A 22,118-nucleotide genomic window follows, 5' to 3' on the forward strand; every position below is an offset into this window, starting at 1 on the left:
CTCGAGCAGCCAAGCACTGCTGGATTAAGGCACATCCCAATGTGCGCAAAACATCCTGGCTCCCATTCGCAAAATCACATTATGCAGAAAGTCTCCTGTTTTTCTCTCATATTATTATTGTCTCAGCTATAACCCCCTAATCCGCGACTATAATGACTTAAAATGAAAATAAAAGCTCCCCCATTTTTAATCTAAAATAATTTGACAATGTTTCGAACTGGATTAATTTCCAAATAAGATTTTAAATTAACATGGTTATTTTTGTTACTAAAGTTATAAATTGCGGGATATTTATTCTCATTCTCATATTCTCGTGAACAATAAAAAAACATGGTAAATATCCCGAAATTAATAACTTTGGGTTAATTTCCGTTCTACCATCAGTTCAAAATAACTTTCATCTAATAGTACACCAGTTGCATGTCACCAATTATTACGAACACATTTACAGTCTAAATGCCTTATAAATAGCTGCCCGCGGCTCTGTTCGCGTTTACAACCTCCAGCTTAAAATGTAGTATTAATATAATTCATCTAATTTATTTCCTAGGGCAGAATTTTCGTTTCTATAATAAAATGCCGCTAAATAATAACTCAAAACATGTACATGTAGTGCCGGTGATCGGTTTTACTAACATTAGATATATTCCGAAAATATTTAGGTTACTTTTATAAAACGTTCAAATATTTAGGCGCCATAATAATCCCTCTAAATGCCATGAGTCGGATATTTTTAAATACAGAATATTTGCATCCGTGTCTTTGGAAGATTTAAGACAGTAGCGACGTAAGTGTAGTGGCCTATTACATAATTAATCGTTTAATATTCAATGTTAAACGGCGCCATAATAGCAGAAGCCCAAAACACATACCATATTAGTATTGTCCAGTCATTGTGTCGCATAACTTTATCGCTAGACACTCGTGAGACACCAATAACCATCTCTTTAAGCGTAATCGCATCCCAAGTGACACACATTCTTGTCTTCTTCAATATTGAATCAATAAAAAGTAAACTCATTCGTTAAATGTAATTAACGAACAAGTCTCAGGTTTTGTTTACGATAGTGAAAATTTCATCCCGATGAACTTTTGAATTCAGGTCACAATTTACCATTAACGCATATTTTTTAATAACATAATAGCTTAATTTATTACTTACATATATACATAGATATGGACTTAACTATTTTTTTTTATATATTAGTGTTACTGAAAGCTATTTTATATGTAGTGATATTTTTTTATGTCAAAATAGTTGTCGCTGCTGAGATTGAATAGACATAGGCTGCCTATGTCTTTATTTGGAGTTCAAGTTTGCTACATAACAAATATAATCAAGTTTGTTTCAATGGTATGGTCGCAAAAGAGAAATAAATACGCAGACAGACAGAGCTACTTTAATACTAAGAAGGCCGTAATATGTAACGGTTTGTTCGTAACCTTCCAATCATTAGACATAGGCTGTAGTTTGATGTCCCTCGTGTTTAGTGAAACTTGCTCGGACACAATTCAAACGGAAACTAAAACACAACGACACAAGGATTATTCTAAGAGTGCTTTATAGCGAATCTTGTACGTAGTCATCACTAGTTCTTTTTGATATAAAATTAAAAAAAAATAATCTAATGAATTTATATTCCGTGCGTGTACCGCAATGCAGTAATTTTCTCTTCAACGTCGTTGACGTAACACAAACAGACGTAAAAAACAACAAATAAAACTAAAATAACAATCTGGAAACTGAAAGCTTATGTGAAAGTTCTATGCTAATTCAATTAATAGTTTTTTGTTCCTAACAACAGAACGGAACTTTCATTTTTATATTATTTTATATAACTTAATTACATTTAGAATACTTATGACCATTGTGTATATGATTCATCTCGTGTAAGAAATTGTATGATATTGATTTTGTATTGTTTGTGTAAGCTGGGGCCAATTCCTTATCGTAATTATCCTTAATTATATACTTCATTAATTTTTACTGGTTCGTAAAAAACAAGCAAACCGTGCGTTTTGTTAAATTTCACCAAAAATATTTTCATTTTCACAAATATTAATCACCTGTCATTATGTGAATTCATTCGAATTCCTTAATTATCCAAAGCGAAGTACTTCGATAATAATTGAGAGTCATAACGACGTGGGAAATTTGAAATTAGTCGGAAGACTTCTCAGAACAACAAACGGCGATAAAATACTTGACGATGTGAAAATTTTGCTTATCGAGAGAGAAAATTACTTTTTTTCAGTTCATACAAACTGCGGCTTATAATGTTAGCGTTATTGTTTTATGAGAACATTAATTTAGATCTACCCTCTAAGAAATTAATCTTACGTCTTGCAAATATTATAAGTAGGCGAGGTGACAGGTGCTAAATCGTCACAGATGAATAAACTTCACTTGGTTGTAGGGCTTTGTGCAAGCCCGCCTGGGTAGGTACCACCCACTCATCAGATATTCTACCGCTAAACAACAGTACGCAGTATGGTTGTGTTCTGGTTTGAAGGGTGAGTGAGCCAGTGTAACTACAAACACAAGGTACATAACATCTTAGTTCCCAAGGTTGGTGGCGCATTGACGATGTAAGGAATAGTTAATATTTCTTACGGCGTCAATGTCTATGGGTGATGATGACCACTTCCTATCAGGTGGCTCATATGCTAGTCCGCCATATATTCCATATAAAAGCAATGATAAATATAACGATTTTTTATATATAAAATGAGTAGGTAGACTGCCAAAAGTGCTACTAAGTGGTAGCAGGTCACAGGGCTCTAGGGCAGTGGCGCACTCTAAGCTCATTCACTCACTACTAAGTGTTACTATTTGACGACAGAAAATGACAAGGTGATACCTAACGTTGCCCAATCACAAACTAACAACAACATATAAAAACCATCTAAAATTTCCTTACATAAAAAATAAATAAACGAAACTTAAAAATCAATCAACACGATAAACTTACGGTTTAATTACGTGAGTGTAACATCGAATGGAAGAGATTGACACTCATTGGAGATAATTACGCGAGCCGAGGTGCTATCGAACTAATCAGACGCCTAATTGGTCGTCTCTGGGCCGACACGTGGGAACGGTGCCATTCACCTTTCAACTGTTGCTTTCATTACAATAATCAGATATGTATATTAGTTTAGCTCAAGAAATTATTAAGAATACAATTAATAACAATATTTTTATTGAACATTAAAAATAATATCACTGAGGTATTGCTTCCTGCAAAACCTTCTGCGTAGTATAACATATAGAATGGTAGCGGTAGTGCCTGTGGTTGACTGCATAACCGATATAAGGATTGGTTAATATTTCTGAAAACACCAACATCTATAGGCAACAGTGCCTCCTTACCATGGGAGGTCATGTCCAATTAATCTCTAATACGCAAATATAACTTACAAACTAAAAAAAACATTTCTTCAAAGTTTCTTCAAGGGGGAAAATTTCATCTCTAATTAATATTTTAGGTTTCATATTATTCCACTATCACTATCCACCAATCCGCATTGGAACAGCGTGGTGGAATATGTTCCAAACACTGTCCTTAATGGGAGAGGAGGCCTTAGCCTAGCAGTGGAAAATTTACACGCTGTTACTTTACTATGATTATTGAGATTAATATTTAGTATCAAGGGTAACCCTTATAGTTTAAAATGTATTTTTTTAATTGTAGCATCAGTCTAGTTTAAGTGTAATTGGTTTCAGACACAGTTTCCTATTCATATTATTAGAAAGATTCACGCAATTCCGAAAACAAAATATATAGCATCTATAAATTACATAAAAATATCAGAAATGTTTTAAATGTGTAACAACATTATGAGCCGTATGTATAATTGTATATGATAGACGTCAATATGCTTAAGTTGTAACACGCCACGCAAGTTTTATTAGAATGTAACACGCGATGACATTAGAAACAGCTATTATAACAGGCAATAAATAATGATGTCTATTTGATCAATACCGATTGAGTATTTGAAACTTGTAACAATCAAACAGTTTTTTAAGTGAAATGTTCGCTAAGATTTCACCTCAAAACTTCGATGTAACTTTTTAGGGCAATTAAAATTACAACGTTATATATGTTTATATGTGATGTGGTAAATGATGTCGGTCGCACAGTCAATGTCGACAGCGCAAGCGCGGACTCAGTGGCACTCACTAATCAGACGGGAATCTGACACGAGGGGAGTGATTTGACGCAGGATCAACGGTTTCATATACTCCGTTCTTGCTGGTACTAATAGCACTTCCGTTACGTGGTCGTTGAAACTACAAAGATCATAAAACTAGGCTACTACTAAAATATCTGGTCAATTAAACACTTATTGTTTTCTACGGTCAACATAACATTTACTGCATATTATATAGCCAGTACCTAACGTCAAACTTATAACTTGATCTTATAATTCTACTAATACCTTTATATATATACATATATTATTGTCAGAGATGACGAAACTTTTCATATGAAACTTGAATACCTTGGAAGAACAGCCAAGTAATGGATGTTTATCAGGGCAGGTGCGTTAATTAGAATCCATATCTGTTCACTGGTCTGTGTGATCTCGTGTACGTAGCATTGCATTAACACACCTACACACAACTACACACCCCAGTGAATATGTATATCTTAAAATACCAAATATACTTAACCTAAAATTAGGCACAAAACTGAATAGTGACTGATATTGTATAATACATGAATCAAAATAAATTCTGATACATGCGTATGCAACGATCAGTTTTGAAACTTTGTGTTATGCGACACAAACCTGTGGGAAATATAAGCATAATTGCTAATAGAATAAGATATAAGAACATTATAGGTAAATGGTATTCATAGCTTGTCCAATAGAACAAGTCGTGCTAATTATCTTTTAGTTATTAATATTCTGTAAGTTTACGACGGAGCGACACGAAGAGATAATTTAAAAATTATGTATCGTAATACAGACAATTATCTTTGTTAATATTACACAGAAGCAACTGTGTGAATGTACTCATTATCCAAATACAGAAGTTTTAGTGATTATTAAGGCTTCACAGTCTCAATTCCTTGTTTCTATCAATGATGTGTGATCTTATGGGTATACTTTATGCAGTTACCACACCGTCGCGAGTTATTCTCTGTATCAACAAATAGCAATAGTTAAGTGGCTTAGCGTAATTATTGATACTAAGCATTTAAAGTCTTAAATTTCGCATCAACAGATTTAGTATTGCTTTATTTTTATTATAGAATATCACCACTTAAGGCTTGCAGTACTTATGTGTATGCCTTTTTAAAAATAAAAATATCATACATTGAAGTGGCCGAGACAAATGATGCATGGATTGGATATGACGTTAAAAGTCAAAGAGTAAAATAAAGAATGCGAATATCATCAGAACATCAGAGCATTCGTCATCGGGCTTAGCATTGCGTAAGGCTTTCACCTCATTTGGTTTGTAATTACATCGAGACGAGCGCCCCTCCCCCCCCCCACTCTAGCTGTGATTGCGATAAATACTCATTAATTATCGTGATCTGCACTAAGTAGATTTTTATGTTTTTTTTTTTTTTATAGTGGTCCGTTATTAAATTTATTTAAAACAAATCTAGTGCAGGAGATGGCGCCGTGACTCGAACGCGTGAATCTTATTTAATGTATTACTAACGCCTTCGGCTTTACTTACGCGCACAGATACCGTCACATCCCCTTTTATCACCTTGTGGGGTGAATTAGAAAATGTAGCCTGTGTCCTTCCTGTCTCCATACAAAATTTCATATAAATCGATTCAACAGAAGTGCGAAGAGAAAACAGACAGTTACTGTCGCATTTTTTGTCTCCTTCGAACCCAAAATCGCCACTAAATGGCGCTGCAGCTTTAACTCTTCTACCATTTAAACGATCCCTTTGGTGTTTGCTACATGTGCAAAAACGAGTCCACAGGAATTACGAATGAGAAACAAACATGACAAAATAACACTAATAGAAATATAAGTATAGTACCTACAGTATGAGCACGGCGAGTTCAAGTATTACGAGATATACAGACAGCTAATTTCAATGATATATAAGTGTTGTGTGCGTGTAATACTTCAATTGGCTCCTCGCGCGACTCCTTATGTAACAATGTAATTACAAGCTAACGTCACGCCTTTCATAAATTCGATTCGGTTTCCTCGCTTGTGTAATATCCGTTTTTGGACGAAGCCATATACGAGCTCGCTTGTATGGGCATTTCCACGATAGAACCTTGGCCTCATAACACAATGGCTTGTATAAAAGATTGTGTGTGACTTTGCGGTAGTCGTATAATCGATACACAATACAACAGTAAAATAACATCTGAAGTTATGGTAATTTTATTTGTTTATGTAGGAAATAGATGTATCAATAAAGTATGTCTGCTATAATGTAACCACTGAAGGTATTTTCTTAACCAAACCAAAATTATTGTCATTAAATAAAATATTTTGACTATACAACCTTTTTTGTATGCAAAAATCATCTGCTATTATTTAAAAAACAAGTTAAGTGCTAAGTCGTAAGGTACAAGTTTTTATATGATTCTTATAAATGTGATATCTTGTCGTAAATAATTCGATCAAGCAATACATGGTGATGGCGATATCGAACCTGTCTTTATAGAACTACAGAGCGAAAGATAATGCCAGTGTAGCTAACGTGTTTTTATTTATTTATACACAACGATTTACGATTACACAAACAAAAACAAGATAAATACCTCATTATGCAGAAAACCTATCAACAGTTTCTTGCCGATCCTCTTCTGCATTTCGAACCGGTAGAGACAGTTCCATTAAATATTCAATTTAATGCTGACGATTCAGAAATGCTTATAAATAAGAAATATTACGATTTTGTATACACAGACAAACAAACTTTTATGATTAAATTCGCCAATTTCTATATATAGGCCACGCCTTTGTAACTAATTTAGTACTATTACTTTTATCTAGCAAGTATTTTAAATATGTTTCAGATACCGTGTACAAGATAGGTAAATGTTATCGCACGGCATTTATCCACTATAAAGGTTCTATATAAAATGCCTTCGTACGCCCTAACTTACAATTAGCCTGTGTTTATGTTTATACTACAATTATAGCTTGCGACTTTAAACGAAATAATATTAAATAGGATTTTGTAATAAAAGTTTTGATATCCGCCTAAAAACTTAATAAGACTATAAGATATCAAATTTACTTTTTATTTACTATCATTTGTTTTTATAACCCAAGGAAACCCAACAAACAGCCTATAATAAAATGTAACAGTTACGTTTAAATTGACAAACTGTAGATGAAACTATACGTATATCATTCTTACTTTAAAATACATTTCCAACAAAATCGTACACAATTACAATCCTGCCCAACCCTGAGGCCGTATTCAGTAAATGTCACAAGTAGCTCAGAGCATTTGTAAGTAGATGTTGCAACTGCATTATTGCAACAGATAACGTTTTAAATGCAGAATACGTACGTAGACGATCACGATGTAACTCCAATATGGAACGGTTCAAATTACTTTTGCAATGAAAAGCGTTCAGCTCAACGCCCTTTTTATTTATGATGCCCTGGTACTTTGAGAAATGGATTTTGAAATTTATTAATTCAATTAAACGATTTACGATTTTATTGTTAACTAGCGACCCGCAATATTGATGCTAAATATACTACAGAATTTGTTAACTTACGACATCACATTAGAAACTCCTAAAATTATCAGTGTTACTTTACTATATTACCCATGTATTATATACAAAAACCTTCCTCTCGTATCACGCTATCTATTAAAAAACACATCAAAATCGGTAGCGTAATTTTAAAGATCTAAGCATACATAGGGACAGACATCGTCCGTCCTTACTTGATATGGGTGAATTTCATACAAAGTTTTCATTAAACCCACGTTAAGTTAAAATCTCCAAAAATCCTTTTCTTAGTAAGTCTCGCGAAAGGAGTGACTGTACTAATTCAATTCATTTGTATTTAATTTAAGATCTAGTAATGTATCATTAGCCAATAGTGTTTAGTCATGAATAGTAATTTTATAATTCGTTGTTATTGACAAACGTTTTAAGTCAAATTATTTATAATATTTTTTATTTACAATATCAACACACAACACTTAGGGTTGTTTATACTTAAATATACATAAAATATACTGTTAACGCTATGTTATGAAAACTGGTTCTGAAATAAGCTAAATAAATAACAAAACCATACGATTATGTATTAGAAAATGTACACAGCACAGTATTTTCCACACGCATGCCGTAGCCGGCACCGTCCAGTTCCGTTGTAAGAATTAATCTCGTGGACGTTGCCTGCGCGAGCGCATCGATTTCACTTTCATGGTGGCCGGACAGGCCGTTGACCTTGCACATAGTGGAAATTACCTTTTCAATTATGACAAATAACCTCACACGATTTATAGAAAATATTTGCATTTTATTTATTAGTTACTTGTAACTAATAATAAATATCATTATTTTTATATGTACATTCTTAATACGTTAATTACCGTATGTTTGTATGATTAAATCATTAAACTGTAAAAAGTATTACTATGTCACACATAATTATAACAATAATTATTAATAAATTTAACGAAACGCGAATACTAAAAATATTTCTTTGAAATATTCGATTTTTTTAATTGCTCCTTATTTCAACGTAAAGTATCCTGGCACAGAGATATCACGGAAGATTTTGATTAACAACAAACGAAAGGGAAAATTGGACCTATTTTACTGACTTATAACGGTTATGACACATTTCCGTTCCAACTTTGACTACGTAACTGAGGGCCAATTCTACTTATACAATTTCTCGCAACTGAATAGTATTAACATTCTTAACCTATATAGTTTTAATTTGATTGCGATTAAGTGATAATTTATTAGTAGAATTAGCGCCCAGATTGTTATCAAAATCTCCTTCTTTACAAAGTTGACTAAAAATGTTATGAGACGTCACATGTTCTGCAGTTTAGTTATATTCAGCGGAAAGAATTACTTTCGCATTTAAAATATTAGTGCGACTTTTCCTTTCATTTTAATTCTAAATCAAGGAACTAATAAATATAAATCTTAGCTGTTCTTGTACAAGAAGTATTATTCTACTTTGATGAACACAATATTTACGCAACATGAGACTATTAACTTTACTTTACTAAAAAAACCGTATAGCGCAACCAAATATTAAAAGTTAAGTGACAATAACATAATTGGGTCATAGTTTCTAAACGCGTTGCATGTGAAAACGATTTCCATCGCACGCGCATGCGCACACAACACGAGGAAACGATGAAAAGAGAAAAGAAAACAAAGGCGTGAAATGGCCTACATTGTACATAAAGCAACCTGTTATTACATATTACAATGTTTGACCAAAACCCGTAACGTTGTTGCAAAGTAAACAGGCTTCGCGCAAACATACTAATCGAAATAAAATATTATGTTACGTTAAAATTTACCTCGATATAAATATCACTGAGATGGCCCAGTGGTTAGAACGCGTGCATCTTATCAATCCGATGATTGCGGGTTCAAACCTAGGCAAGCACCGCTATATATATGTGCTTAATTTGTATTTATATTCATCTCGTGCTCAGCGGTGAAGGAAAACATCGTAAGGAAATCTACATGTGTCTAATTTCATCGAAATTCTGCCACATGTGCATTCCACCAACTCGCATTGGAATAGCGTTGTGGAATATGTCCCAAACCCTCTCCTTCATTGAAGAGGAGGCCTTATCTCAGCAGTGGGAAATGTACAGGCTGTTACTTTACTTTAGTTACTTTATAAATATCACGTTGTATATTATTTATGAGTAATTGTTTTATTAACAAAGTGACTTTCTGCCACTATGCTTCACCATCGATCAAAAAACGAAACCGACCGTTGAAGCATAGAGAGGTTTAAATCGGTTGATTTGATTCATTTCGGCCCGCCTATTAAAAGTTTAAATAACAGATTATATATTCATACTGAAAGAATAGTATAATTTTATTTTTTACTTCCTTACCAAAATACTTGAACAAAATAAATAGTGTATCCAAATATGATCAGATGTTGAAATAATTGTTTAAACATAATTATAATATTTAAAACAAAACATTATAATAGACTGGCATTGGTGTTAAATTACGCTCGAAAACCGTAAAGTTAATCTGTATAACATCGCAAAGTGATGCTGTAATTATCTCCGCTCTAGTAATCGCGTCCTGGACACTTTAGTGCCTGTATCATTCAATTCCACTAAAGGTCTATAAGCTCAAATAATTACAACTCAGTCAGCGTGACGATCGGATGCTATCTGGTCCATGATTAAAATAATTTAAAGGCCTCGTTAACCTAGAGTTGGATTTTAAGGCTGCAAACCTCGATGTTCTAAGTTTAAACCCGGGGTCAGACTAGTCTAGACTAGGAAGCTAGCCGTATTAAGTGACGACCTCCATGATCGAGTGGTGTGTACACCGGTTTTCATGGGTACGCCACGCTGAGGTCCCGGGTTCGATTCCCGGCCGAGTCGATGTAGATTACCATTAGTTTTCTATGTTGTCTTGGGTCTGGGTGTTTGTGGTATCGTCGTTACTTCTGATTTCCATAACACAAGTGCTTCAGCTTGATACATTGGGATCAGAGTAATGTATGTGATGTTGTCTCATATTTATATCTCATATTTAAGTACTGAACTCTTCTAGGGCATGTCAGATTATGATGCTGTTGGTATTATTTGGACTATTGTGTTTGCGTACAATAATCGCCGTGATCTAAATTGGTCAGAGCATGACCTGATTATGATAACTGGCTCACTTGCCCTTCAAACCGCAACGATATTGAGTAGTGCTGTTTGGAGGTAGAATATCTGATGAGGGCATGGTACAAACCGAAACGACGTTTACAAAGCCCTACTACCAAGCACCTAAACAACATTTGACCATGTTTGAAACATAAATAGAAATGTTCTCACTTTTATATTATAGCTTGTAAAATGTTTTTCTCTATATAACATACTCACAAAAATTATTACGGCGCATCGATCATTATTAGAATTTATTATTGCATTGTAAAAAGTGTTCACGCCAACGAGATTTTTTACAATTTCTTTTATTACAAACGTTTACTTTCGACGAAAAAACTATAAAGTATTTCTTTTATTTATTCCGATTAAAGTAATTCCTTTATTAAAAATTAAAATTATACTGTCAATTGCAAAAAAAAATAACTTTAAGTTAACTTACTAAATAAGTATATATTTTTGAAATTAAGGTAAATAGGTTCCACTACTGGACTTAAGCCTCGTCTCATTTCGACTATATAATCTAGTCATTTTTAATTCTAATACACAGATAAAATATTTAATTGATTATCAAACATTATATATTTCTAAAGCCAAAACTAAAACTAAATGATGCGTAATGATTAACAAAATTTACAAAATGATAGGCAACAAATGCAGCGATTTCTTTCAAAGGATTATTCGTATTTTATTAGAAAGATTTATGAATAGAAGTCAATTGATATAAAATAAGCAGTGAAAACACCGTGTAAATTGTGTATTACAAGCGAATTGATTTTTAGTGAAAGTGTTGGGAAATTGTTTAAGACGTGTGACCGTTTTCCAGCTGCGACGATACCGATTAAATGTAACGAATTCATTTCATTCAGTTTTATTAAAGTTAGTGTTTGATGCCATCGAGATGAACGAGAGGAGAAAAGTTTATCTTTTTTTTCATTATGACAGCTTAAATTACTTTCTAATATAATCGCTTTGAAAAAGAAAGGGATGCTTTCATTCAACACTCTACAACATCAATAATAATTATATTTTCGTGACAATGCACGTGTGTGCACTGTGCGCAATTTCTTATTTGGATTTCTTTATTTATGCAATTATGCCAAACAGTTTTATTTTTTTTATTTTTGAGATATGTGACATCATCATATATTGCTTGTCTTGATAAAATATCTAATTTTATTGTAATTTACGTATTCCATAATATTTTCCGTTAGAATGTAGCTTTTTCATATAATTTGATTCACTTTTTATTGCCATTGCAGCTGGCATGCAGTTTAGAAATAATTTCGGTCATTGTGAAGACAATGCGTGAAATTCGAAACATCGAACCATTAAATTTAAAACATGAACTGTCACTCTATCACTGGTCACGGTGGATATCATTAACGCCACAGAACGCGCTTCGAATGTTGATTTTAGGCATTCCATTGGAAAAAGTGAAGTTTCTTTCGGTAAAGACTATAAAACATCGGTCATCACTTACTTACTTAGAATATTATTTAAGCTACATTATTTCATTCTTATTTTAAATACCTACACTTTTTATGAACAATGAAATATTTTATACAGTTACATCCTTTGAATGAGATTTGATTTTAAGAATCATGAATTGATATCATTAGTTGCTAAAATTAGCTTGTTTAAAACACGAACACGGCACCTTTATATAATCTGTATAGAAAATAAATTACCATCAATATGATATTCAAATAAGAAAGTTTATGAATAAATATAATAAGCATTATGGTTATGTCAGAGCTGGTTCTATAACAGGTACAAAGCATAAATCATGGCCGACAAGTATTCCACCTTGCATAATATCATAGGCAGTGAGATCATGATTCACATGTGACCTACTGAGGTATACACTTGTTATTAAATGTGCAAAATTCGTGTTATGTTTGATCATTTCTAGTCTAGAATAGCGTCAAAATATTAGAAAAATATTTCTATAAACCATATATTTATTAGTGTTTTCTCTTGTTTCAGATGGCTCCCGTAAGCCAAATACGGATATGTGCCATTCTGTGGCTGTTCTGCGCAATCAGTGCAAGAGCAGATCCCAGTGAAAATACCACAACCACCAAAACTATCCGAACCACCATTCTACCCTCACGGACAACGCGGACCGAGCTGAAGGTTTCCAGGAGTCTGAATCCTCACGAAACTCAGACCCTCAATGTGAGAACCAAATCAGGTCATTTAACACAATTAATAGTCAAGAAGAAAGATGCAAAATCAACTACTTATGGCAGTAGTACTTCACCAGCGCCAACTACGATTTCTGTGCGGACTACACTAACGACTGCTAGAGTTAATAACAATAATAGTACGGACGACAATAAAAATAAAACGGAATCGAGGGACCAGAGAAAACTTCATTTCGGTTCAGTTAGCAGCGATCTAGCCGGCTACGACTATTATTTAAACCGAAACAAACATGATGATTTTGCAGATGTCAAAGCAGAATACGGTAACTGGTCCCCAGTTTCTGTTTATCCCGAGTCTCATATCCAGGAAGATGGTAAAAAGCCGGAGGCGGACCCTGAAACCTCAAATTACTATCCAACATACGATAACGACAAAAAAACTGAAAACAAACGAGTTTATATAACTTCAGCCAGCTTTATGGATTACAACAGTCCTATCAAAAGCTACAGATTCGACCCTCACAACCCAGTTATAAAGAATGATAGAAACCCAGTGTACATAGAAGTAGTAAGTACAAAAGTGTCTGATGATAATGAAAAATCTTTTAAAGTACCTGATCCAGTTGTGGTGAGTTCTGAGTCCATGTATATAAAGAAAGCTTTGGATAAGTATAACAACAAGCGCGGTAGATCAATACTTACACTTGGCGAAGATGGCATACCAGAAATACAAGGCATTAGAGTGCCTGACGATGAGTCTGATAAGAAAACTTGGAGAAATGCGAGAGTCGTGAACGGAGAATTAGTGCCGTACCCTGAAGGCTACACTCCCCCAAGAGCTATACCTGAAGCAGACGTTTACCCAGATATAGCAGCGGAAGAGCCATCACAAAATTTAGGCCCTTTTACCAAAGATGATAATTTTGAGCAGAAAGATGGACCGTTCACAAAGTTCGATAATATCAAATTTGAAAATGATGACTTCATTCCATCAACATTCACATACAAACCGAAGAAAGAAAATCATTACTATAAAAATGGTTATGGACCTTTTACTAAAGCAGATAACTCTAAGGTGGCAAATTCGAAGCTTATTGAATATATTAAACAGATTAATGAACAAGAATTGAAAAGAGACTATTTCAGTGGACGCAGCTCTCGGGCCCATAATGGTGACTTAGAATACGCTGAAAGTCACATTCAAAGACGAATGCTACAACATCCAGGTGAAGTAAACTTTCCCAATTCAATTATGTATACGCCGAAAAATGCCAAACCAGGTTTTGACGAAAGTGTAAGAAATCCTGTCCTCCAGTACGCTCATCCTGATCTTGGAATTCAACCTGCGAAAGCTACACGAGACAATATCGAAAACTACGATAACAAAGAACGTAAAGTAAAATATTATACGAGTGTACCTAAAAGCGCTCATCCATATCCGATGGAGCCAATAAATGGTTACAACCAACAACGTAGTCAAAACAATGGACCGACCGCAAACAGATACTATGAAGATGAATACAATAAATTTTCATACTATGACAATTCTCACAGTAGATATCCTTACGGCTACGGTTACGTAAAACGAGTTCCTGAACCATCTTTATGGCAAAGATTTACGGATTCAATGAAAGACACGATTAACACCGCCAGTGAGACAGTTCACCAGTTTACGAGACCTCTTATCGAGCCAATCGCTAAAGTGACGCAACCTGTTCTTGATCCCCTTGTCGAAGCAACTCATAAAATATCACACAACTTGGGTCTTTATCCGTCTAATTCTTTACAAAGTCAGAGATACGCTCAAGATAAAATCGGTGTAGCAGCTGCTGCATCAGGGGCTCCCGCAATGTTGCCAGCGCTGGGATTGATGGCCGGTGGTGCTGCTCTAGGATTAGGAGCAGTAGCGGTTGGCAGACTGCTGGATGTCAATATCATGCGTAGTGCTAATGAAGAGGATACTTTAGATGAAATAGAAAAAGAACACAAGCGATCCTTTGCTAACGCTCCATACGACATCGACAGGAAGATACTAAGCAGACAGCAATACTATGATGATAATTACAAAATGCCGAGTGAAAATGTATACGTTGTTATGTCACCAGACAATGTCGAAGGCAGTCGTGCGAAAAGAGACGCGGTTAGCATCTATAATCCGTATAAGAATATTTTTGTTAGACAAAGGCGTAGCGTTAAGAGAGCGTTAGACGGTGAAATGCCAGATGACTTGCAAAATTTAGATGGTAACCCGAGCACGTCCAGCCTTACGTCGGCAGCTCTGGACCTCGTGAAGCAGACGGATTGGAGGGACTCGCAATGCGCCAAGTTTACCTTTTGTAAAGTCTTAACGTCGCAGTCTTCGGATTCCCTGTTTGCAATGGAGAAGAAAATGGAATCTCTTCTAAAAATGTAAGTACCTACTAATTTACGGCTCCACGTTCTATTTACGAAGGCTCTCTAAGATTATGTGCATTTTAATCGTATGTAATTAATTTTACTACCGCTAGACGGAGATGACCATATACTTGTCCGTGTTACTTTTGCTCGTCTGCATTCGTATAGAGAAAGAGCACTTTCATCGCGACATAGTAAAATCCAAGGCTGCGTTCGAGTATTTCCGGGTGCATTCACCTAGCTTTCTAAAGGTCAGATGACGCTAAGTAAACAATACAATTGAATATACCCGTTACGCAATATGTTGGATAACACTTTCTTCACGTAATATAACACTCATTCTTTATATTATGACAACTTTCGAAATACATAAACATTAAAATGATATGTAAATATTAATTCAAAATCATCAGATGATTATTTATTCGCCACATATTAAATATGTCTACGATATTCCAATATGTATTTCTTGTTTTTGTACACGAATAAGAAGTAAATTAAACTATAACCAGTAATTCTCATTATATCTCTTGTTCATGAAGTTACACTGGCTTACTTTTCTTCCACAACTTAACACAACAATACGGAAAACTAAATTTTACTTCTTTCTTATTATCTCATTTTTATTCTTTGGACAAACTTTATTACGTCTAGTTGTAACACGATGATGGCGAAATCATCGATGCACTTAATAGGTATATTTATAGATAGGTACATGTAGGATATATTATACTGATAGCATTTACTTTTATGTTGTAAATCATGTATGAAACAGTTGTTGCATGTTAGTCAAAGCAAAGCGAGAGAAATCTATAATTTATATACACACAGAACAGAGACTGAAAGTAAGTTATTACATAAAAAAAAATATCGTAATTAACAAAAACATATATTAAATGTTTTTAATTTATTTATATATGCATTCACAATGCACATCGTTGAATTATTTTTTAATTTTCGATAAAATGTATAATATTTAAAGCTGGTTATACAGGTGTGGTTACAACTATTTTCATTTAAAGTCATTTGTTGATTTCAACAAAAAAAACTGAGCATAATAACATCATTATTATTAATGTCGTTGTTTTGGATTTTTCATAATAAATTAGCTTTAACTTATCAGATTAGACTATAAACCAAAAGTCAATAAAAGCATAACAAAATGAATATTTTGTAATATTTTTATTAATACATTATTAATAATTACAATGACAGTGCTTTTGAGATATTAACAAAAAGATGCGTCGTTTTGCACTACCTTGAATTACTACCGGAAAGTACTACCGCGTTTTTGTATTCGATTTTCTTACTGAACTATAAAATTTATAATCTAATCTGAATCTCTATTTATTATAAATGAATTGGCGAGAAACGAATATTAATTAAAATGATATCTTTAACCTTAAAAGCGATTACAACTGTCTTCCGCGATTAATATATTTTTAATTTTTTTTAATTATAGAATGAACACGGCCCTGTTACAATTTTATTATATAATCTATATTTTTTTATCTTGTACTTATGTTTCTAGTTCGAAGGTGAAAGTAATCACGTTGAACATCGATAAATAATTAAATATTAATATTGATTGGTATCAGGTTTAAAACATTGTATAAGATGTCATTACACTTGTTGTAATTGATATATAATTACGTTTAATTAATTAAAATTAATAAGTAATGTAAGTAGATATTGAGTAAGTTGTAATAATCTAAAATGTAAGTAGCTATATATGTACCTATTAGATTAATGAGTTTAGTTTCTTTGTAAGCATGAGTCACTTGAAACTTAAAGGCTTAGCTCGGAGATCTTTATCAATAGACGATTAAGATCATTTATATTTACATTTAAATTATTGTCTTTGTCTTTCTAATACCGAAACAAAGAAAAATCGTATTATAAATTGGATCAAAATAAGTCATTTTCAAAAATTAACTTCTGATAATTTCTCCTAATACTTTGAATTGAAAAGAAAATTAATTAAGGTATTTCGTTTCCTATTTCAAAATTAGTCCGTTACAATAGTTTTTTTTTTTGAAAATAGAACATATTTGAAAAACAACGAAGAAGTCGATCGTAAGATGTCTTAAAGAGATATGAGACCGCATATACCTATTACCTACCTATTATAATAAATATACATACATGTATAATATGTGAAGTTTTCTACATTGATATAAATATTTAATGATCAAGTTAATTTTTATCAAGATAAGCTTCTATTTAAATGACAAATATAGAAACGGTGTCAGTAGGCCTGCATTGTGATTACGAATACAATTATGAAGATTTATCTCATTAGCAAGTTGATGCTGTCTCGTGTATTATCGCGTAATAACTGACTTTTATTTTACTTATTAACAGAAGCTTGAATACAATTTTTATACCTTCTACACGTTTGTTATGAAGTCTAATTTTTTACAACGAAAAATGTAAAAATATTCATCTCCTTTTATTTATTTTTTTCAGATTAATAACTATATTATTTATTGTGATTTTAAAAACTTCGCTCTATTATTAAATATTTGCTAGCGTTAGCCCTTTGCTAGAAACGCATGATTCTATAAGCTGCATTGGCTTAACATTCATGGTCAGCTGTCAATCTGATACCAAACCCATTTCCAACGAGAATTGGCGACAGTTTATTGAAATTATTTCGTTAGTAAACCGTAACAACAACACCTATTTGTAAATTCCACACTGCTGGGCTAAGGTGAAGGCTAAATAGTGAATTGGAACAACAGCAACAACAGCCTGTAATTTCCTACTGCTGGCTTAAGGTCTCCCCTCCCTTTGATAAGGTTTGGAACGTCCCCATATCCCACCACGCTGTTTTAATGCGGGTTGGTGAATTACACATGTGGCAGAATGTCTATGAAATTATGCACATGGATGTTTCCTCAGGATGTTTTCCTTCATGGCCGAGCTCGATATGAACTATAAACACTGCTTGCCTGGGTTCAAACCCGCAATCATCTTTTAAGATGCACCTGTTCTAACCACTGGGCTCTTGTAAACTGTAAACCAAAAATATATCCGTGTGAACAAAAACAATTATCTTTTCTGTGGTCACCTCAACCTCAGACAGTTTGCCGCCAAATCGTTGACGCGTTGAGATACTCGTCACCGAATTACATAACACTCGGATACGCGAATGCGGTGAAAGTGAACCGACCGCATTCTGCCCATGCCCAGCGGAAACCAACAAAGTGTTTATTACCTATTTATTATTTTATAATACCATATGCAAAAAGCGTGAACTTATTTCGTAAGCCAAACTCGTTTTGCGGTTTTTAAATGAGTTTGTTTATTTTTACTAGAGAATGTATTTTTTGTAATCGTTTTCAATAAATTACATTCTCTAAGCCACAACTACTCAGACAATAAATCATATTCACATATAAGAACATCATTAAATCTATCTGTTATAAGCCACATTTTTATTAAGTACGCCAACACTAACATTTCGTCAGTTATTTTTAATCTGTCTTAAATTCATAATATTTAGTAATATAAATATTCCTATAATAAATAAAGGACAAATGTGTATAAAAAATGTTACTATAAGTTATATGTAGTATTAAATCGAACAGAATATATATCTATTTCAAGTAAATTATAACATCGATTCATAGAAATACGAACCCAAGTCTTAAACGCGGGAAACGATCTTCCTTACTTTCTTCTTTCCTTGGAAATGTTATCTCGTTTCTAGACGCAAGTACAAATGATCGAACGCTGATATTGACAACACTGTGTTACCTACTCATTTAATTTAAGTACATTTAATTATTTATTTAAAAGAATCAGTGAGGAAAACAATACGTAAAATTAAGTTGGAATATGTAATCTTAATATAACATCAGAATATCATAATATATCTGCATAATCATAATAAAAATGTTTCCGATTCCGCAAAGTAAATAAATACATCCAGGGGCAAGGTTCTACAAAATTCCGCAGATATTTTTAGCGTTGGCAATTAAACACGCTTAATTTTTATGAATGCAAATCAGTTATTAAGTAAATTACTCAATACAAGATTACACCGTTGATAAAAAGTGAGGAGATAGAATAAAGTACCGTTTTTTTAAGGAAATATAATATATCTACATTTATTCAAGACATCAGTATCTCCTAATTTTCTTGTTAGTTTTCTATTTATGAAATTTAAAATTTCGAGGTATAGAATCCAAATCGATGGATGCTGTACATTTAGCATGATACTTAAAGAATATGAACTTAAAATGTATTTTATATGTTCACGTATCGTTTATTCGTTTGACTTGAAACTTTGCAGAGTTCATCAACTTACAGTAGATTTAATTAAGTTAGAAGTTATTATGTAAACGGGCTTAGTTATACAAAATACAAATACATTATAAGTAGTAAAACTAACCTAACTTACACCTACAAATATTTAAAGTTTGCGCTGTTCAAAAGCCGATACATATTTGCGCAGTAAAGACTATACACTAGTACCTAGTAGTTTATGAAACAATCGCCTATCGGCAATGGTATTGGGGGGAATTTTGTGTCTCACTCGTGTAATGTTCAAACTTCAAAAGTAGTTACTTACGATGAAATGCTACTTTGATTCGTGTATCCTTTAAATGGAATTAGTTTAGCTAATGTCGCTTATCACATAGTGTCATTTAACGATCGTGATCATCAATGAGTCTCAAGTTTTGTTTTAATAACTCTACAGTTCAATCTTTTGGATGCTATACTCAAGAGACTTTCAAACTAAGCTTTAAAATGCATAAGCATAATTTGCAATAACTAAAATGTTTGATTAATTATATGTATCGAAATGAATGTACTTATATGTAGGTCTTTATGCAAGCCCGGGTAAGGACGAACCATCATCACATTTACTATCACTAAACATCAATACTCAGTATTGATGTTTCCTAGAGTGAACCAGTGTAACAGGCCCAACGTCCGCGCATTGGTGATGTTGATGTGTAGAATAGTTAGGTAACTTTCTTATAACACAATTGTCTATGACTGCTAGAACTTAACACCAGCTAGTCCATTTTCCCGTCCAACTATCTACAATATAAAACAGAAAAATATGTACAAGAGTGACATACATTCTGCCAGTTCCTCAAACTACAAACCACAAAATCAAAATAAACTTTATTCGAGTGGGCTTTTACAAGCACTTCTGAATCGTCGTTTAACAATTAAATGAAGATACCACCGGTTCGGAAAGTAGATTCTACCGAGAAGAACCGGCAAGAAACTCAGTAGTTATTCTTTCACAACATTTAAAAAATACAATAATATTAGTTGAATAGAATTATATATGTATGTAATGTATCCTGCGTGGAAGTCAACAGGTATTAATTCCAAGCTTTTTTATCACCTACAAAATCTTGTATCGAATAATATGTCTTTTAAACCAATGTATTTTTTATAAACGATTTCAATTTACGAAACGGCAAAGTTAAAAAGTCTGAGGAATTTTATTATAGAAACTGCTCCCTTGCTCCAAGAAAGATTTATTGACTTTGCGGAGTCGGATTAGTGAGTTTTATAAGAAACACGCGGCACTCGAGTAATACCCTAATTATAATACTCAGAACTCACACATAACACTATGGATAGATCAGATGACGCTATAAGTTTATGTCATGGTGTGTTTGCAGGATATCTCGCGGCAACAGCGCCAACGCGGCGGCCGTGGCGACGCACCTCGGTGACGTCATGTCCGCCAGCCGCGACCACGCCTGCAGCCGGTTCCACTGCAACACGCAGCGATAGCCGGAGACCATACGCTCACACGCCCAACACCCACACGCCCAAGTCTTCACTACACCAATTGTTTTGTTTACAGAACATTTTGAGGTTAAGATAACTGTAGATTGAGGACTATTAAGTATTTGTAGAATATTCAATTGTATAGCGTTTTCCAATGCCAAGAGGAGTACAGATTAAAAAGACCTTTGTCATTTAATGGATAAGATGTGATCAATTATCGATATCTAAAATAATCAATGGCGTTTAGGACATTATTAATTAATAACGAAATGTCTTTTTGATTTTCGGCAAAGCTGTTATTGGAACCTAAAATTAAGGTTCATATATAGTTATATTAATCAACAACTACCTGTAGTGCATAATATAGCTGAGCCATTAGTGAGTTGTATGTAATATGTAAAGAAAGGGTTATATATCTTTACTCCTTCTGACATTGAAATACAGTTTAGAATTGTCAATTCGTTTCAATAGATATGATAGCCTAAAAAAGTTTGATATTACGCCAAAATGTTTTATGAAAAAAGGCGACTTTATATTTGGTATTGGTTTATTGAAATGAGTTTTAATATTTATTTTATAGAGACTAACGTTTGTGATTGATGGAAGTTTGTAAGAACAATATCTAATGCAACAGAGTTATGTTTAGTAATAATGATACCTTGATATTGTAACACAGTTAGTCGATAAGTTACATGAAAAAAATCATAATATTACAAAAATATGTCAGCCATATCGAACGTCGTTCCTAGAATTAAAAAATAGCCGCCGTTTTGTTACCATTTGTAAAAATCCTTACATTCTGTCAAAAGCTAACTCTGACATTATTTAAGAAACCTAGATTTATAATTACTTATATTATCCAAAGTTTGCGTTTCATATTTAATTCAATCTATTTATAAAATAATTATTTTAATGTTAAACTATTTAAATAGCTGTAAGTCGTTCTTAATATATTTATT

At 33.3% G+C, this 22,118-nt stretch overlaps 1 protein-coding gene across 1 annotated transcript in view; it reads left to right on the plus strand.

Annotated features, from left to right (window-relative positions):
* Positions 1-21,207, plus strand: part of LOC124535741 — a 26,621-nt gene extending 5,414 nt beyond the window's left edge. Inside the window, exons 2-3 of the mRNA XM_047112053.1 lie at positions 12,839-15,408; positions 21,048-21,207. Of these exons, the coding sequence (XP_046968009.1) occupies positions 12,839-15,408; positions 21,048-21,162 (2,685 nt within the window). The 3' untranslated portion in view covers positions 21,163-21,207. The remainder of the gene's footprint in view (positions 1-12,838; positions 15,409-21,047) is intronic.
* Positions 21,208-22,118: the final 911 nt, after the last annotated feature.

Source organism: Vanessa cardui, chromosome 15, assembly GCF_905220365.1.
Source record: "Vanessa cardui chromosome 15, ilVanCard2.1, whole genome shotgun sequence".
NCBI classification, from domain to species: Eukaryota; Metazoa; Arthropoda; class Insecta; order Lepidoptera; family Nymphalidae; genus Vanessa; species Vanessa cardui.